Source organism: Crocuta crocuta, unplaced genomic scaffold (assembly GCF_008692635.1).
Source record: "Crocuta crocuta isolate KB4526 unplaced genomic scaffold, BGI_CrCroc_1.0 scaffold757, whole genome shotgun sequence".
NCBI lineage: Eukaryota > Metazoa > Chordata > Mammalia > Carnivora > Hyaenidae > Crocuta > Crocuta crocuta.
This window is the reverse complement of record NW_027532830.1, coordinates 398,310-415,707: the sequence shown is the minus strand read 5'-3', so window position 1 is coordinate 415,707 and position 17,398 is coordinate 398,310. Positions and strand designations below refer to the sequence as shown.

Sequence of the window (17,398 nt, the reverse complement as noted above, 5' to 3'; positions counted from 1 at the left end):
AAACAGATGTTCATACTTGGAGATTGAGAGATCTGCAGGCACTCTGAATGGCAGCTATTGTTACACTTGTAGAAAGTGGATTGTTCATTGCCCCTTGTCCTGTCCGTGCTTAGGATGGAAATAGTGCGCCGTTGTGGCAACGGGAAGGACGTGGGGGGAAGGGGCGCCCTAGGAACGGAGGATGGTGGTCGTGGTAGGATTTCTTAGTGAGCAGTCACTTCTGGGCGTCCCTTCGCCTGTGTGTTCCAGCAGGACCAGGTCAGGGAAGCTGGTTGCTCCTGGGCCAGCCCTTTAACCTGCCTGAGCTGCCGGTGGGAGGACATGGGGGGCGGGGGTAAGCTCTGTCACACTGCTTGTCCTTTGGACCGGTGCCTGACCTCTGCTTTGTTGGGTCTCCGCTTCTATCGGTGTTGGTTTGTGTGTGTCGTACCCACGTCTTCCAAAACTTTAACTGCCTCTGCTCTGCAGGTTCCTATGGCTGCAAAAGGGCCACCTCCTTTCCCAGGGGTGCCCCTCATGAGCTCGCCCGGGGGAGGCCCTCTACCGCCGCCCACTCGGTACGGACCGCCTCCTCAGCTCTGCGGGCCTTTCGGGCCTCGGCCGCTGCCCCCGCCATTTGGTATGATGATTGAATGGTAGTAATTGACTTGTAGAATGTAACTCATCTTTTCTCTCCGCTCTTTGTTGAAATTTTAATAGTGACTTACAAGGTCATCTACTGAAAGGGCAAAGCAAGTGGCATACATGTTTTTTGGACACGGGAGGGGGGAGCCGCACAGCCCTCCTCTACAGAGATGGGCAGTATGTATCTCTTGTAGACCAGAGAGATTTCTAGAAAGCCAGAAATACTTCTGCAGATGGATAGAACTCCCCCTCCCAACTCAGGAGCTTACAGTGTCCTCTGGAGCCCAGACATCTAGGTCAGGAAACATAAAGCTGTAATCCTCACGATGAGACCATAGATGATAAAAGAGGGAGATTCAACCTTCCCTCCCCACACTGGGAATCAGCGGGAGGGCAGTGCTCACTCTAAGAGAAGGTAGAATTTCATTAGGGGGCGGCCAGAAGGCCTTTCCCCAGGGAGGACAAGCACCGGGGTTTTGATGGCATGTTAGGTCCACGGTGAGCGACTGCCTGGATTTTTGACGCCATAGCAGACGGAGGGATTTTCCTTTACCACGTTTCCTTGTTGCAGTAAAGCCCTCATTTCAGTCTGTCTTCTTGCTGTGACACACGTGGTGCTTTCAAGTATAAGCCAAGCCCTTGTGAGAGAGAGAGATGGCAGAACTGTGGGACAGAAAGCATACAAACTCGATCAAGCCACATGCAAAGCCTGCCTGTTTCTTGGCCACCTGGCCAGCCGCTGACCCACCGCACTGTGCCTCCTCTCTGAAGTGGGGATGCCGCCACCGACCTCTAGAGTTGTGAGAAATTAAAGACTGTAACATGCCTAGAATCATCCTATGCATTTACGTCACTTTCTACTTTTCCCAGGTCCTGGCTTCCGTCCACCACTAGGCTTGAGAGAATATGCGCCAGGCATTCCACCCGGGAAACGGGACCTGCCGCTCGACCCTCGAGAGTTTTTAGCGGGACACACACCTTTCAGACCGTTGGGCTCTCTTGGCCCGAGAGAGTACTTTATTCCCGGCACCCGACTACCACCCCCACCCCCCGGCCCCCAGGACTACCCGCCTCCACCTGCTGCGAGAGACTTCCTGCCTTCCAGCTCCAGAGACGAGCCCCCGCCTGCCTCCCAGAGCAGTAGCCAGGACTGTTCACAGGCTTTAAAACAGAGCCCGTAACTGTGACCTCTGACACACAGTCTGAGAGAGTGTGACTGGGCACATTCGTTACAGTAAAGGATTTCATTGGCTTCAAAATCCAAAAGTTTATTTTAAAAGGTTTGTTTTTAGAACTAAACTGCCCTGGCAGTGTGCATTTTTGAGCCAAACAATTGAAAAATACCATTTCCCCCTAAATAAAACCACCTCATAAGCTAGAGCCTTCTGACAACCTTGAAATGTGCAATAAAGAATACCTGTGTTCTAGTTAACGTAGCGCGTAACTGCTCAATGATTTAGAGTGTCCTGAGAAATACGAACATTTCCTGTGGAAATGCTAGAATATGTATTTCCATTTATTACCTGTTTTTAGTGTACACCAGTTGAATACAGAGCAATGGTGTTTATAAGCTTGGTTTTTTAAAATATCTGGTCGCAAAGACTGTTACGCTAAAAATGTTTACTATAAGGTCATTAACTTTCTCTCCCTTCTTGAAGTTCTTTGTAGTAATAGTTCATAAAAATTTGGTTATTAGTATCTCCCAAGTGTCTGTCGATTCATTGGAATGTGTGCTCACGAGGGTTGTGCCATCGTGGACCCATGTAGACGCGGGCTGACGGAGCAACTTGTGGCTCGCTCCCCCTTGCTCGGGGGGTTCGGCCTAACGACACCTGGACACCCCACAACCGCGCGTCTTCCTCGACCTTCAGGGAGGTCCGTGGGCCCCTCTGTACAGCACTCGTGTGCCTTCCGGTGACTCTGGGCGCCTGGTTGAGAAAGGCTTCCTGAGGATGAGTTTACATCAGCCTGATGTTCTGTTACTTTTACGATTCTTGCTTTAAGGTGCAAAAAAAAACTGAACAGGGTATGTTGTGATCATAAAAAGTAAGGAAATTTCTTTTTTAAAAAGTAGAATCTACTGTTTCTCCCATACTCGCTCTGGGTTTCAAGGAACAGAAAAAAGACGGGGAGAGTGTACTGCTCTGAGAAAGGATGGCCTCAGGACCAGAGCTGCTCCTGCTGCTACTACTACTCCAAACCTCAGACGGGAATGGTGGCGCTCAGATTGAAAAATACTAAGAATTTGGGATTACACCATATGTAAGTCTTAACTGTCCCCATGACTGCACCATGTCTTTTAGACAGTTTTAAGATTTAATCAAAATTAAGAAAAGGGTGGTATTCGTTGCTTAGACTATACGCTCCCTTTCCCTGAAGTTCTGGGACGTCCTGGTACAACTGAATCCTGGACTGGGGCTTGTCACCATTAAAACATTTAATGTGCAAACACCCTGTAACGTAAAAGCGGATTCGCAGCTTCACTGCGAAACAAAGATTTTTCTTTGTACTCAACTAAGAAGTCCCACTTTAGGACGAGAAGAACCGCTGGAAGACCACCACTTCACAGTTCTCAAGGATACGGAAGTAGTTCCGCAGGAAGAGAATTCATGTGTACGTCTTCCCGTTTCAGACCAAGGAGAGAGGAAATGAGGAACACCTCCACAGTTAATAGCATAGGTTATTTTTAACCATGTAAAATACGATTAAGTCCACAAATGCAACTTTTGAGTATGTTAGCCTCTCGAAGACCCGGAATAATGCAGTTAATATGATTTCTAATCGTATATAGTATTAAAATATAGGCCATACCTGCTAGGAGAGAGAAGCAAGGAGGAAAGGTAAATTAGATCTGTTTTAAGATCAAAGTTTTTTTTTTTTTTAACACCTCTAAAACTTCGGTCAGTATCTATTTCTGCAAAGTCAGTAAACTAGACAATTCCAGGGCCGCTCACGGGAGCCGCTGGGAACCCGCTGTAGTCGCTGCCGGCACCGCTGCTGCAGCAGAGCCGGGCGGGGCGTGGGCACCTTTGGGGGCCTGAGTTCCAGCTGTTTCAGAAGCCAATGCCAGCCAAGTGTGTATCTGGGCTTAGTGGCTAAAACCACCTCCTTTCTGAGGCAGCAGTGCTTTGGCCTGAAAGCATTTCAACTACAGTTACTGTCCAACGTCTGAGTTTTCTCATTGGAAGGTGAGAAGTAACTTGTGGGCAGTGCTGTGTTCTGTGTCTCCTGCTTCAAGATCATCACTTGTTCTGTCATTCCGCTCAGGTCTGAATTAAAGCTCGGCTACTCAGAGCATCCACTACACTTCTTGACCACTGGTGTCAAAGGCGACTGTAACTGTAGTTACACGAACCACACTTATGTGAACGATAGGAGAGGCTTCTTCATATAAATTATCACTGACATACATGTCTTATGGTCTATAAGAAAAGAGAAAGACCAATGTATCAGTTTTGCTACATTTTAATAGTAGGTACTTAAGGGATTATTTTTTCGGTCTCGTCAGCAACATCAAACAGAAGGGACTAGATACGGCGTGCTGTCCAGCCCCTCAGGCCGTTTACACGACTTGAAGAAAATGTGGTTCTTGCTCCTGGGGGAGCTGTCGGTCTGGGGGCTGATTGCTCCCGGTCCGAGGGCTGAGGGAACAGCAAGGTAACTTATTAAGGCAAATTCTTCCCCTTGAGCTATGCTGGGCTAAATCATTTTGGGATTAATCTAATCAGGACAAGAGATAAGACTGATTTGGTAGAATTCTTCCAGGCTCAAAGTTTATAAAATCCCTCTTAAAACAACTTGACAGACAACAACTGAAGGTAAAGACCAGCTTTCTTTGAAGTGCAAGGGCTAGAACACTTAATTGTGGCTACTTATTTTAAAAAGCAAACACTGAAGGTATGCCTAGGATTATTATGCTAGTTTAAAAATAGGCCACGGACCCTCATGCTAGCATTGGGCATTTAAAAATAGTGACTATTAAATATGTGGGTTCTACATCTAACCCACAGAAAGCCCACCCCAAACCTTAATGTTCTATGTATCAAATATCTACCTCGGGTGTACTCTGGAAGTTTTATTTATGCCCCAGTAAGTCAAAAATAATGTAAATAGTCAAATTATAATAAGCTCATGACCTGCATATTTCCATATGGATGAGAGTCGATATACCTAGGAAATAAATGGCAGTCCTATCTACCTACAAGAAGAAAACCACAGAGGAGCTCCAGGTTTTTGCACGCTCCCCACTCTGAGGAGAGGGGTGCAGGCTTTAAGGTTTCACAATCAGTTTGTCAGAAAAACAGCAGTTATTCCTGCAGTATCTCCTTAGCATCGGACTCAGATTCACGTGACGCAGACGACGTGATCAAGCCATCCAAACACCTGCGTTGGCTCAGAGGCGCCCCGCCGTTCCCCCCGGGATCCCTCTCCGAACGAGCAACGGTGCGTGGGACGGAGAAGGGCCGCTAACCAACAGGACAGCAGACGCCCGCTCCCCGCAACAATCCGGTCATCTGGAACATTCCAGCTACGACCTGGGAACACCCCCGTGTGGGAGGCTGATCTGGCCAAGGCACACGATTTCTAAACAGGAGGACTAGGGATCGGGGTGAATTCGGGCCACGTCTGAGGAGCCGCCCATCCATCTCCAGGGCAACCTCCCTGGGCGGCAAAACCGGTCCGATTCCTCTCAGGGCAGTTCCACACTTTCCCACCCACGTCAGCCCAAAGTCCGGCGTTAACTCAAACCAAAAAAGCCTCCCGGAGCAGAAGGGAACGGACGTGTAAACTCTAGCACAATCTTATTGCTGTATTAACTGTGAAGATGAGCACCTCCTACCACAGCAGTGCTGTTCCAGGAAGCAGGGCAGGAACAGTGGTAAGGTAGAAGAGGGACTACGAACGGCACAAACACTAGAAAAGTAAAAACAGGTTTCAAAACTACAGGAAGCCTGTATCCAAAGGAGTCGTCTACGCAGGCGGCGAGCCGGACCGGAACTGTGCGGACTCACTTTGGCTGGCAGCGTGGGCGCGGCCCGCTTCCTGCCTGGCGGAGGGGGCTGGGCCACACGGAGCTAGGGTGGGTTCTGCTGGGGGGCGGGGCTCACAGACGGTCCAGGTTACCCACGGCAGGATCATTCCTTGTGCAAAGTCTGATGTAGATGAAGATAAAGTGGTTTCTTGGTCAATAACTGCAATTTCTTTCTTTTAAAGTCAGTGGGTTTCTTGTATCTGTAACCACAGTAGAGAGATCATGGTTTAAAACATGGGGACAGCCGACCTCGCCTAGGGTCACATACTGAGAAGAACTACGAGCCACCATTAAACTAGAACGAATCCGGTGGGTGAGTCACTTACAGTTCTATTACAATCGGCCCCGCTTTAATCTCATCCATCTCCATGAAAGCAAAGCACTTGGTGCTGGTGAACCTTTTTTTAGGCTTGTAGTGTTTGAACTCAAAGAAGATAGCTGCACCTAAGGGATTAAAACAAACCACATTAGCCTCAGAAGCAGACCGTCACCGCCCCTACATTTATTTTCTCGGATCAGCCGAAGCACACGGCCAGGCGGTGGGCAGCGTAATCTTACAAGGTAACCTTCGTCACACAATCGCTCTGATGCCACGACCGTCGTCATCACCCAGCGCTCTCCTCCATCTGGCCGGAGGGACAGCCATCCATGCCCACGAATCCTACAGAGCACAGCAGGGCTTCCTGAGCAAATGTGGCCTCAAGATCGTACCAAGTTCCCACCCGGGTAGAACCGTAAGCCCCTGGAGGGCAGAACCTGGTCAACAGCACAGAACGGTCGCGAAGTGTTAGCAGGGAAGTATTCACCTTCTCCACAGAAGCTCACTAAGCAGCAGAGGCCTGTAAGCGCTCATGAAAAAATCCATGCTCACGTCACTTCTCCGCCTGACAGAAGAGCTCAAAAATTCAACTTTTTTGGGTGTGTCAGAATTCAAACACAGACGGTGTGCTGGTTCATTGTTTACCGGCTACCTATTTCCTAGGACCTTTCAGAGTATTCCAGCACTGTTCTGTTTTCCCCACCGGGAGCGTATCGGGAGACAAAGTCTGGAGAGCAGGCCACCCCTTCCCCGAGCAGCAGGCGGGAAGGAAAAAGTCACATGCTCTCATCGCCCCAAAGGTAAGTCTCACAGACCGGCTCTCCCCACGGAAAGCAGCTCAAAACGGAATGAGCTGCCTCACGGGTGTGGCCAAGAACAATTAATTTCTAACGAACGTGTGGAAACCAGTAGGGAGGCAGCTGGGGTCTCGCCCTCGGCTACGTCACTCTGCCTGAGCCACAGTGGTGCTGGGTCTTGCTTGGCTTTTAAGACGACACACATCTGAGACCTAAACCGATGACAGAACCCACAGGTGACAAGAGGCTTAGCGATGTTCCGAAATGTGTGTGTAGCCCCGGCACCCCCGTCTCAGCAGACAGTGGGACGTGGCTGAGGGAGAGACAGACTCTCAGCCCTCAACTCCCCCTCCCCAGAAGTGTGACCTTCCAGATCTGCAAAAGGGTCCCTTCTCTTCTCCCTCCTATGGCAGTAACGGGTCGTTTGGGATGAAAACCCTCACAGGTCACATTTCTCGGTCTCTGCAGCCACGGACCTGTCTCCTTGTCGTCACGCCCGGGTCTGCGTCGGAATACACGTAAAAGTACAGTCACGTCTGAAAAGTGCTGAGGTCCCAAAATGACAGCATCCCTTTAAGGAACGCATTCATCTGCACCGTGAGTAGATGGCCTGTTTTCCTGCGTCCCTGGTGGGCACACCTCTGTTCTTCGTGGTGTTTAGAAGGAAGAGGAGAATGTGAAACGAGACTGGTGAACAGAGACGAACGGATGTGCTTGTAAACATGAAAAAAGCGTCTTCATTCGCACTTATATTGGTTGCAGCTAGACTAATACTGTCCGTCAGAAGTTCAAAGTTAGAGATGAGCAGGGTCAGACTCAATATAGCTGTGCTCTCAGCATCCTGCGGGTCAGGGCCTCGGAAGCGCAGCACCAGAACCCAGAAGTGAGCCCGCGAGATGGTCCCCGTCACTCCGTGCCAGAAACACGTCCCCAAGCAACGGACTAAGAGAATGTTCTCCGATTTTTAGGCACAAGGCGGAACTTCATACTGCAGCGTCTGCACCTGGCTCCTCGAGCGCATCCTACCTGCATGGTCTCCTGACGATGGTTCTCAAACTCCGGTGCACCTGGCACCACGGGGAAGGGCCCCCGGACCAGGGCGCCTGGACCAGGGCGCGGGGCGCACCGGTCGTGGGGACCCCGGGGCTGGGACTCAGTGCAGGAGGCCCCGCGTGGGCCTGCAGCCACCGCGCAGACAGCCATTCGGGGTGGAGCAGGGGCCACGGCAGCAGTGATTCGAGGAGAACGTCAGCTGCTTTAGAGGACGGAGCGATCCTTCAGAGGCTCTTCCGTACCTTGTACGGGCTTCTTGCAAAGCGCGAAAACGCCAAGAACGCAAGGGAACGTGAGGTGAGAAAGGGACGGAGGCCTTTTCACAGAACATGACATCCCGCCGGGCAAGCGGCTCGGAGCGGCCCAGGGGAGGGCGACTTCACCTTCTCCAAACCTCGCTCTTGCTCCTTCCCACCCTCCTCTCAACCAAGCGACAGGCGCGCGTCCTTCTTCCCAAACCCGCGGCTGGGGCAGCCCCCTGTTCCGTCAGCCACGGGAGCCTCCCCCATCCAGGGCTGCCACCGCCATCTGCACCTGGTTACGAGGAGAACTTCATCCGGGTTCGTCGTTCAGGACGGTGACGTTTATTATCAGAGAACATTTTATTATAGAGCTGTTATTTATGACATTAGACAATACAACCTTTAATTCCCATTTTAAAAAATGGGAATTTCATTCAGGTCAATAAACACTGTATGGCATTTACTTCTGCCAACTGGACGAGGTCACAGGGCACAGAGACACCAACGGGACCAGAACTGTGGCCACAAGAAGCCAATGATTTACCATCACAGACCAACCTTTGGTTAATTTCTCAACATGCTTCTGGAGCTCAATGTCCACGTTAAAATGAACATACGTATCTTCTTTCCTGGAAGCCACGGGAGTATCTTGCACGGGAGTTAAGTCTATGCCGTTCAGATCTAGAGAGGAAAGGAGAATTTCAAACAGAGGCTCAAAAACTGCAAACGAACCAGAGGCTTATGTTTCCTCAAGGGGCTTTGGCAAAAGCCGAGAGGCGGCTCTCAGATGACATAACATACACTCNGGGACAGAGAGGGGGGCAGGGGTGTGGGGGGACAGACTCAGGGCCAAGGGCAAGTAAGTCCTGCCATGACTGGGTGCAAGTGAAAGTCTGAAGCAACAAAGTTTGATCCATGTTAGGAGGTGAGAAGGGCTCGTGTCTTCCTTCAGCCACTACTGTGTTGCACACAGTACAAATCTGGGACATGAATCTGGTTCCATGGTGGGGCCCCTACCCGTTTGGCAACCTTGACCAAGTGCATGGCATGGAAAGGCCTTTAATCAAACATGACCTGAATTCCCACTGTACTCAAGTCAGAGCCAAAACAATGGACATGAAAGCTGCCGATGAACCCCTTCCCTAGAGGAGTCATTTTTATACGTACTACCTGAATTCTGATTGAATCTGCTATAAAATAACCCGACTTACAACCACCAGATGGTACACTACGTGTGGTGGATGGCTTTAATTTCCTGGAGCCAGGAATCTGCCCGTTCGATCAAATTCAACGTGGACTCACTCAACGATGAGTGTGGATGTATTAGTCAAAAGACTCCTATCTTGGAGAACTTAAAACAATTTAGTGGATTTGAGGATTTCAGCTGCTAAAGATATTCACACAAAAACATGTTTCCACTCAATGTGTATGAAGAACAACACGGTATCTACCGCGTCATCATTTCACGCTGTTGTTTTACAGCATACAGTCCCAACTGAGATGTGCGGTTTTACACATGGCCTGAAAGATAGCGTCGGGTATGCGTACTTTCCAGTAGACCGGGGCCTTGATAGCCGGTAACAGCAGAGGTTCATATGACAGCTTTAGTGCTGTGGGGCGTCAAGATTCTTCTCTGTGTCTGAATTTTTTTTTTAATGTGCTACTCATGAGCCCATGGGTCTGAATTTACTTTTATGATTGGTAAAAGTTCCTTCCATTTAACGTCAGCCCGTTTCCTTGGTTTGCCTCAAGGTGCAGAGTAACTGTTGATGATTTGTACAGTTATTTCTGAATAATAAATAGTATGACACCATCTGCAGTCACCCAGTAATTATTTCTGAAGGGCCGCTGGCTGCTTTACAAATAAAGTACTGTGCAAAATGTGCAACACCAGCAAAAGCCTTGAATCGGTGTGGTGTCCATCTAAAACCAAAGATAGAAAAGAGCGGCTTTCAAGGAATAAATGGAATGCCCCCCTGGACAGTAGAAAAAGCAAATCCTAAAGACAGTGATGCTTAATAAGAATTACTTTTTAATGGCCCTCAGGATTACGTTCAGATAGGGGTGTTTACAGACATGTCCCACTTCCTGTCTTCACAGAGGACTCACGGGAGGCCTGATTCTCGCCCACGCCCGCAGGGCTCCCCTGTGCCTCAAGGATTACAGCAGGAAGCAGAGGACCGGAAGGGGGGGTTTGGGGGACAGGAGAACGTGGGGTTTTGCAAAGAAAACCGCACACCCTGAGAAGGTGAACGGAAGTATCTGCTGTTCAAGACAGTGTGTATATCTAGATGGAATTTTAAGAATATAGACATGTACGGGGCGCCTGGGTGGCTCAGTCGGTTGAGCATCTGGGCTCTTGGTTTCTGCTCATGTCATGATGTCATGGTTTGTGGGTTCGAGTCCCACATTGGGCTCTGAACTGACACTGCAGAGCCTGCTTGCGATTCTCTCTCTCCCTCTTTCTGCCCCTCCCCTGCTCACTCTGTCTCTCTCAAAAAGAAAAAAAAGACTTACAAAAAAACCCTCAAAAGCAACTGTGCATGAAGATTATAAACAACAAAGTATTTTTAGTAAATCTCTCGGAAATATTCAGTAAAGGAAAGAGGCCAGCTTCGCAGGGATTTTATCTCTCGGCACAATGAACTCAAATGAGTTGTCGCAGAGGCGAGAACCCATCCCCAAAGCCCTTAACATCCCAAATGAGAATCAACATTATGAAATTCACGAGAGGCGAAAATGTACACAGAGTTATTTACCCTTTACACTAACGGTAATATACGGATCGATGCACTGCCCCGCGTCCTTCAGACCAATTTTCTCAATTCTGATCGTGAGTAACGTCATTCCTGGTTCTGACGGCAGCCTGGGCAATAAAGTACCTGGCAACAGAACAGCAATAAAAGTGAGCCTCACCAGCAGCTTCGGGGTCAATGCTTCAGTAACCTAGAGAAGACAGCCTTGCTCCTACCTGACTCGGTAACTAGCCAGCCATTAATGTGGGTTTCTGAACACTCAATGCTATTCTTTTGGACAAATATTTAATATATTTAATATAATCCAAGATACATCTACACTTCCCTAATTCACAGTCAACACCAACGTGTAAGTCAAGTTTGTTAAAGGTTCAACTCACTAAGTTCAGGAAGCCCAATTACAAGTTACCATATACTTAATATACTCCAACTGTATACACACACAATACGTCACATGTGCTCATATATATGAGATTTCATATCTCTATATGAAGTGGTAGAAAAAACATAGAGCTTTTTAAACTTTTGTTATATTACCCCAAAGTTTGAGAAACTTAACACCAGACTCAATCATAAATCTTTTAGTTATTAATGGGGGAAATAACTTACAATTTATTATTTATGTATTTAATTAAGTAATTTTATAGTCAAACTCCCCACCCCTTTCTGCATCCTATTCTGTACGATCTGTTCTCTTGGAAATTAATCCTGCTGAGAAAGGCATGTGCAGTGAGAGTAACCACATGCTCGAAACCTCCCATACGGGCGTATCGATGAAACTTTCTAAAACTGAAAATCCCCTAGGCCCGCACAAGAGCACATTCCCAACCAAGAAAATGATCTGAAGGAAGAAATCAACTGTACCGTTTGTTAACTTATTTTAATATCATTTACAGAGAACAGAGGTGGAAAAACTGATTTGAATCTAATACGTATATAGTATCTCAAACTACAGAACCTGCCATTTATCAAGGACTTTCATTGACATGCTTCAAATTCCTATCCAACAACGCGTTATCCTAACTTTTAATGATGAAGTATTTGAAATCTGTGAATCAATCAACCTACTACCTTCAAAACAGTACATTTAAGGGGAAGGGGGGTGATGGGCATGGAGGAGGGCACTTGTTGGGATGAGCACTGGGTGTTATATGGAAACCAACTTGACAATAAACTATAAAACAAACAAACAAAAACACCAAAAAAAATAGTACATTTAATTAACTGCAAACAGGCTCCAGGGGATTTTTTTTTTGGGGGGGGGTGATAAAAATGCCCTCAAAATGGACCTGTGAAACCCTGATAAGATGCACACTATAGATCAAAGGCTACTGAACTGTACACTTCCAGCGAGTGAATTTTATGACATGAAAATTACCACGGGCATTCAAGAGTCTTAACTGGTGACCCTTGTGAAAGGAAACGTCCAGCTCGGAACCCTAAAAGCAGTACTCAATACCACTGCCAAGTAAAATTCTAACAGTACCTTTTCACATGAAACAGATCCTTGACATTCTTCCATATTTTAACACATTTTTAAATATTCAAACGTTTTCTTATATTAAAGATTAAAAAAGGTCTCTTCCTGCATCCACCGTCTCTTTCAAATGTTAATTGTGAAATCTGACAAATATTCAGAAGAGCAAATGAAACAAGCTCACAGCTTAAGGAAACCTGGAAAGCAGGCACCCAGGGGACCGTCACTTAGGTCAAAGATAACCCTTACCCCAGCAGCTCCCTCCAACCACCACCCACGGTTCCTCTAATTCTTCTCCACTATCCTGGCTTTCAAAATAATTACTGAAAAGCACAGTACAATAATGTCTGCCCGCTTCTGCCAGTCGCTGTAACTTGCTCGCCTGAATGACTGCATAGTGCAGGCGTGCGTGGTACGCGGGGTTTATCAACACGGTACAGTGTCTATACCCGTTCTTCTGCTGGCAGCCACTATGAGCGGCTCCAGGCTTTTGGAAATTGTTTGAACTAACGCAGCTGTAACATCCTTGCACACACATTTTAGTGTACGTGAGCACACATTTGCAAAAGAGAGGGATCACCAAGTCACACGGCAGTGCCCGCCTTTTTACTATGTAAAGACAACCTATGTCCAAAATGCTTGTGCAGACGCCACGCCCAGCACCGCCCCCACACCCCACTCTCTGTGACACCCTTCTTTTTGGTCAGTTTGGGTGTGGAGAAATGTTGATGCAGTTTTAGTAGGCATTTCTCCACTGACTGACTGAGGCTGAGCCCCTTTTCATTTCAGAATGAGCATTTGGAGGCGCCTGGGGGGCTCAGTCGGTTAAGTGTCTGACTCTTGATTTTGGCTCAGGTCATTATTGCACAGTCCGTGGGTTCAAGTCCCGCATTGGCCTCTGTGCTGACAGCATGGAGCCTGCTCAGGATTCTCTCTCTCTCTCTCTCTCTCTCTCTCTGTCCCTCCCCTGCTCACTCACTTTCTTTCTCTCAAGATAAATAAACTTAAAAAAATTTTTTTAGAATGAGCATTTGGATTTCCTCTTTTCTGAAGTATCTGTTCAATTATTTTGTCCATCTTTTTTTGGAATGTTCATCTTTCTTAGCAGCATGCGAGGAGCGCCCTGTGTCCCCACCACACCCAACCCTCCCCCCCAGAGATAACAACCGTTCTTGACTTCTAACACCAAAGATTAGTTTGATGTGTTTAAAATGCCTTTCTCTGTTAATGCGGTCTTCTGATTATGACAAATTCTCAATGTTAATATATTCAATTTCTTAACTTTAAATTCCTTTATAGTCACTGCTTTCTGTGTCCTATTCAAGAATCCTTCCCCATTCCAAGATCATGAGGGTTATTTTCTTATCTGGTAACAGCCTTCTCGTTTTTCCATCTGCATTTAATTCTACAATCCGCTTTGAATAGATTTTGTCTTTGGTGTGTGGAAGGAGCCCAAGCTCATTCTGTCCACCACAGACACCCAACTGTCCCACGCCACTTATTTAAGTGACCACTGTTTCCTCCATTGATCTGCAGTGCACCTTGATCACAAATCAAGCACGGGCTGTTCTGGGCTTTCCATTCTGTCTCATGGGACTGTCTCTCAAACTTGCACTGTTAAGTCGTTTCTTTTTATTCTTTTAAATGCTTATTTTTGAGAGAGAGAGTGAGCACAAGTGGGGGAGGGGCAGAAAGAGAGGGAGACACAGAATCTGAAACAGGCTCTAGGCTCTGAGCTTTCAGCACAGAGCCTGACGTGGGGCTTGAACTCACGAACCCTGAAATCATGATCTGAGCGGAAGTCAGACACTTAACCTTCTGAGCCACCCAGGCGCCCTGCTATGTAGTTTCTTAATAACTGTAACTTTGTTAAAAGTCTTGACATTTGGTAAAGCATAATTTCCCCTCTTGACATTGCTTTTCAAGAGGCAACTATTATTAGCCCTTTACATTTTCCATTTAAGTTATAAAAACAGCTGTCAAGTTCTTTAAAAAAAAAAAATCTTTTGGAATTACAGTGAAGTTCAGATCAATTTTAGAAATAGTCACATCTTTTACAAACGGCTTCTTCTAATCCATGAACTGAACTATACCTTTCAATTTATTAAAGACTTAACTTTTCTTGATAGTTTTATTATTTTCTTCACAAAGGTCTTATACTTCATTTGTTGGATTTATTACTAGGTATTTAATATTCTATGATACTCTGACAAAAGTGACTTCATTTTCTAAGCAATTGTTGCTCTTTTATAGATAGAATCAATCCTCAAGTACAGATTGCTTTTTTTCTAACCACGCATGCTAAACGCTTATTAATCCTGATTTCTCATCTACTGATTCTTTCACATATACTATATATACATATACACACACACATACACATAGACATATACACATATACATACATATATACACACATATATAGACACACACATATACAGACACAAACATACACACACATTTACACACACACACACATATACATACACACATACATATATACACACATATACATACACACACACACATATATTTATACTATGAATAAAAAAAGGGATTTTCTGCCCCTACTGTTTATCTTTTATTTCTTTTTCTTGTCCCACTGCACTGGCTAGAACTTCCAGAACAATGTTAATACAAAGAAGTAATAGTAGGCACTCTTACTCTTGCCTTGTTCTTCATCTGAAAAGGAAAGCTTCAATTTTTACCACTAAGTATGATTTTTGGCTCTAAGTGTCCCTACAGAAGTGTTTTGTTCTCAGTCTGCCAGAGTTTTTTAAACTCAATAATAGATTTAGAATTTAATTTAAACATTTTCTGCATCTACTGAGAAGACAGAGATTCGTCTCAATCTATTAAGGTGAATCACCTTGATGTACCTTGCTTATTTAACACTCTATTCTCAAAAATCACTTATTACACAATATTACACTTATTACACAGAGCCTGTATGGGGCTCTGTGCTGACAGAGTGGAGCCTGGAGCCGGCTTGAGCTTCTGTGTCTCCCTCTCTCTCTCTGCCCCTCCCCCCACTCACAGTCTGTCTCTGTTTCTCAAAAAGAAATAAATGTTAAAAATTTTTTTAAAAAATCACTTATTAGTTCAAGATGTTCCTAGTTATTATCTGCAGTGTTCTGTGTATCACAGTTTACTCAGCCAATCTACGTGAGGCATTTAGGTTGTTCCTAATACTTTACTATTACAAATAGCACAATAAATAACCTGATGTATATGTGTTTTTGCTTTTTGTTTCTTTTTTTTTTTCAATTTATTGGAGGTACAGCTTCAGAATAAAGTCCTAGAAGGAGAATGTTGGGCCAAAGAATAAAATGTCTACTTTTGTTGTCGTTGACGAATTCCCCTCCAGAGGGGCTGAACCTTTTTGTTCTCACACCAGCAGTGAGTGTGTTCCCCACAGCCTCACAACAGCAGTTTTAATTTGTGTGTCTCTTATTATAAGTTACTTATCTTTTCATATGTTTAAGGGCTACTTGTGCATATCTGTGTGTCTGCATGTGTGTGTACACTGTCCATGTCTCTCTGCCCAATTTTCTAACATGCTTGTGGCCTTTGTTGACATAAGGTAAAGGTTTCTTATATATTAAAGTTGTTGGCTCCTTATTTGTCTTTTTAACTTTGATTACGGCTTTTTTGACAGTCAAAAGGGGACTGCTCATCCAACTTTAAAGCCAATGGTAGATTCTCCTTTTATGAAAGCCTATGTTTTTCCCAACTGAATATTAAAATTGTGTCCACGTTAAAGAGGTAAATTTCATTCTTTTAGTTTCAAAACTAACTGTGTACATATATTTAGGCCTACATAAGAGATAAGTCAACACATTCATATAATAATTTTGTAATAGCTAAGCCTACAGTTGAACTTGTCAATAAGAAAATGGGTTGTAAAATCTTGAAAAGGGTGGTTTGGGCTATTTTTGAATTCATATTACTTTGGTTTACGATTTTAGTAGCTTTACTGTCAATACATTTTCTGGAGATAAATAACAGGTTGTAAATTTATAGCCTTTATTTAGAGGACATCCAGCAAGCCTACCTTTAGAACAATTAAATCTTATTTTAGTTTAAGCCAGTTATTTAAAATACATTTATTATGTTTGCCTGTAAGTTTTTACATTTTTGAAAAAAGAAAGTAGTATCAAGAAAGCTAAGATTTTTTTAAGCTTTTTTTTTTTTTGTTCTTCAAGAAAGGTTGGCTGGAAGTCATTTTTAATTTTAAACGGGGAAAAAAACGACTCTGAGTCAATACCGCCCCACATACGATACCGCCTTCGTCATCAGCCTCACTTGGTGGTGGTTATGTAACTATGCATTTCTCAGAACTCATTAAGCTGACCACTAAAAATGGTGAGTTATATACATAAATGATTCTTCAATAAATCTGACTTTAAAAAGTCACAAAAAACGTACAACAAATTATAAAAAACAAAGGTGACAAATAAAAAGAAAACATCACAATTCCTTGCCACCAAACTGCAGACACTGTCTAGGTGACCCTGAAATCGTGGATTCCCACCGAGTAACAAAGAAAAAAAACGGTTTTCCTGCTTTACAATTAAGTGTTAAATGTCATCTTCCTATTTCAGTGGCGATTTCAATGAATACAATCTTATAAATTACTGTTTTAATAACACTCATCACAAACTAAATCCAGTTAATTAAACTAAACGTGCTCTTTCCTACTTTGAGGAAAAAGAAATTCAGGGAACAAAAGGTTCGGTAACCTTCCTGTGTGTCTGAAATGAGATATCACAATGCAATATCAGGATACAAAGATCTGTTTAGCTTGGGTTTAATCTTACAGAGCAAATGGATTTAATCGATGTAGTTTCTTTTCAACTCCGCACCCCGAGCCCCACCAAGACCTTAATCTGTGTCACGTTCACATCATCTGCTCCATAAGGATCCCGTTTGCCACAGAAGTGCGGTAAGTGAGCAAACAACGAAACTGGGCTTAAATTTTCAGCACCGGAAGCGACATCAATCCCAGTATGTGGTTTGAAAAGAGAATAATGGGGGCGCCTGGGTGGCTTAGTCGGTTAAGCGTCCGACTTTCGCTTAGGTCATGATCTCGCGGTTC

General features: G+C 45.2%; 2 protein-coding genes across 7 annotated transcripts in view; one reads left to right on the top strand and one right to left on the bottom strand.

Annotated features, from left to right (window-relative positions):
- Positions 1 to 2,324, top strand: part of MIA3 (MIA SH3 domain ER export factor 3) — an 88,322-nt gene extending 85,998 nt beyond the window's left edge. For all 3 annotated transcript variants that reach the window (XM_077745316.1, XM_077745315.1, XM_077745314.1), the window contains 2 exons: positions 469 to 619; positions 1,495 to 2,324. In XM_077745316.1, coding sequence (XP_077601442.1) covers positions 469 to 619; positions 1,495 to 1,805 — 462 coding nt within the window. In that variant the 3' untranslated portion in view covers positions 1,806 to 2,324. The remainder of the gene's footprint in view (positions 1 to 468; positions 620 to 1,494) is intronic.
- AIDA (axin interactor, dorsalization associated) overlaps positions 2,316 to 17,398 on the bottom strand; it is a 40,184-nt gene continuing 25,101 nt past the window's right edge. Inside the window, exons 7-11 of one of the 4 annotated variants that reach the window (XR_013330549.1) lie at positions 10,827 to 10,949; positions 8,626 to 8,748; positions 5,983 to 6,100; positions 5,637 to 5,856; positions 2,316 to 4,046 (exon numbers count right to left, since the gene is read on the bottom strand). Coding sequence is in view for 2 of the 4 variants with exons in the window: in XM_077745318.1 (XP_077601444.1) it covers positions 5,760 to 5,856; positions 5,983 to 6,100; positions 8,626 to 8,748; positions 10,827 to 10,949 (461 nt within the window). In the remaining 2 variants the exon portion in view is untranslated. Of the gene's footprint in view, positions 4,047 to 4,073; positions 5,857 to 5,982; positions 6,101 to 6,214; positions 6,318 to 8,625; positions 8,749 to 10,826; positions 10,950 to 17,398 lie in introns of those variants that run through there. The other 3 variants (XR_013330548.1, XM_077745318.1, XM_077745319.1) reach the window with 3 other exon arrangements.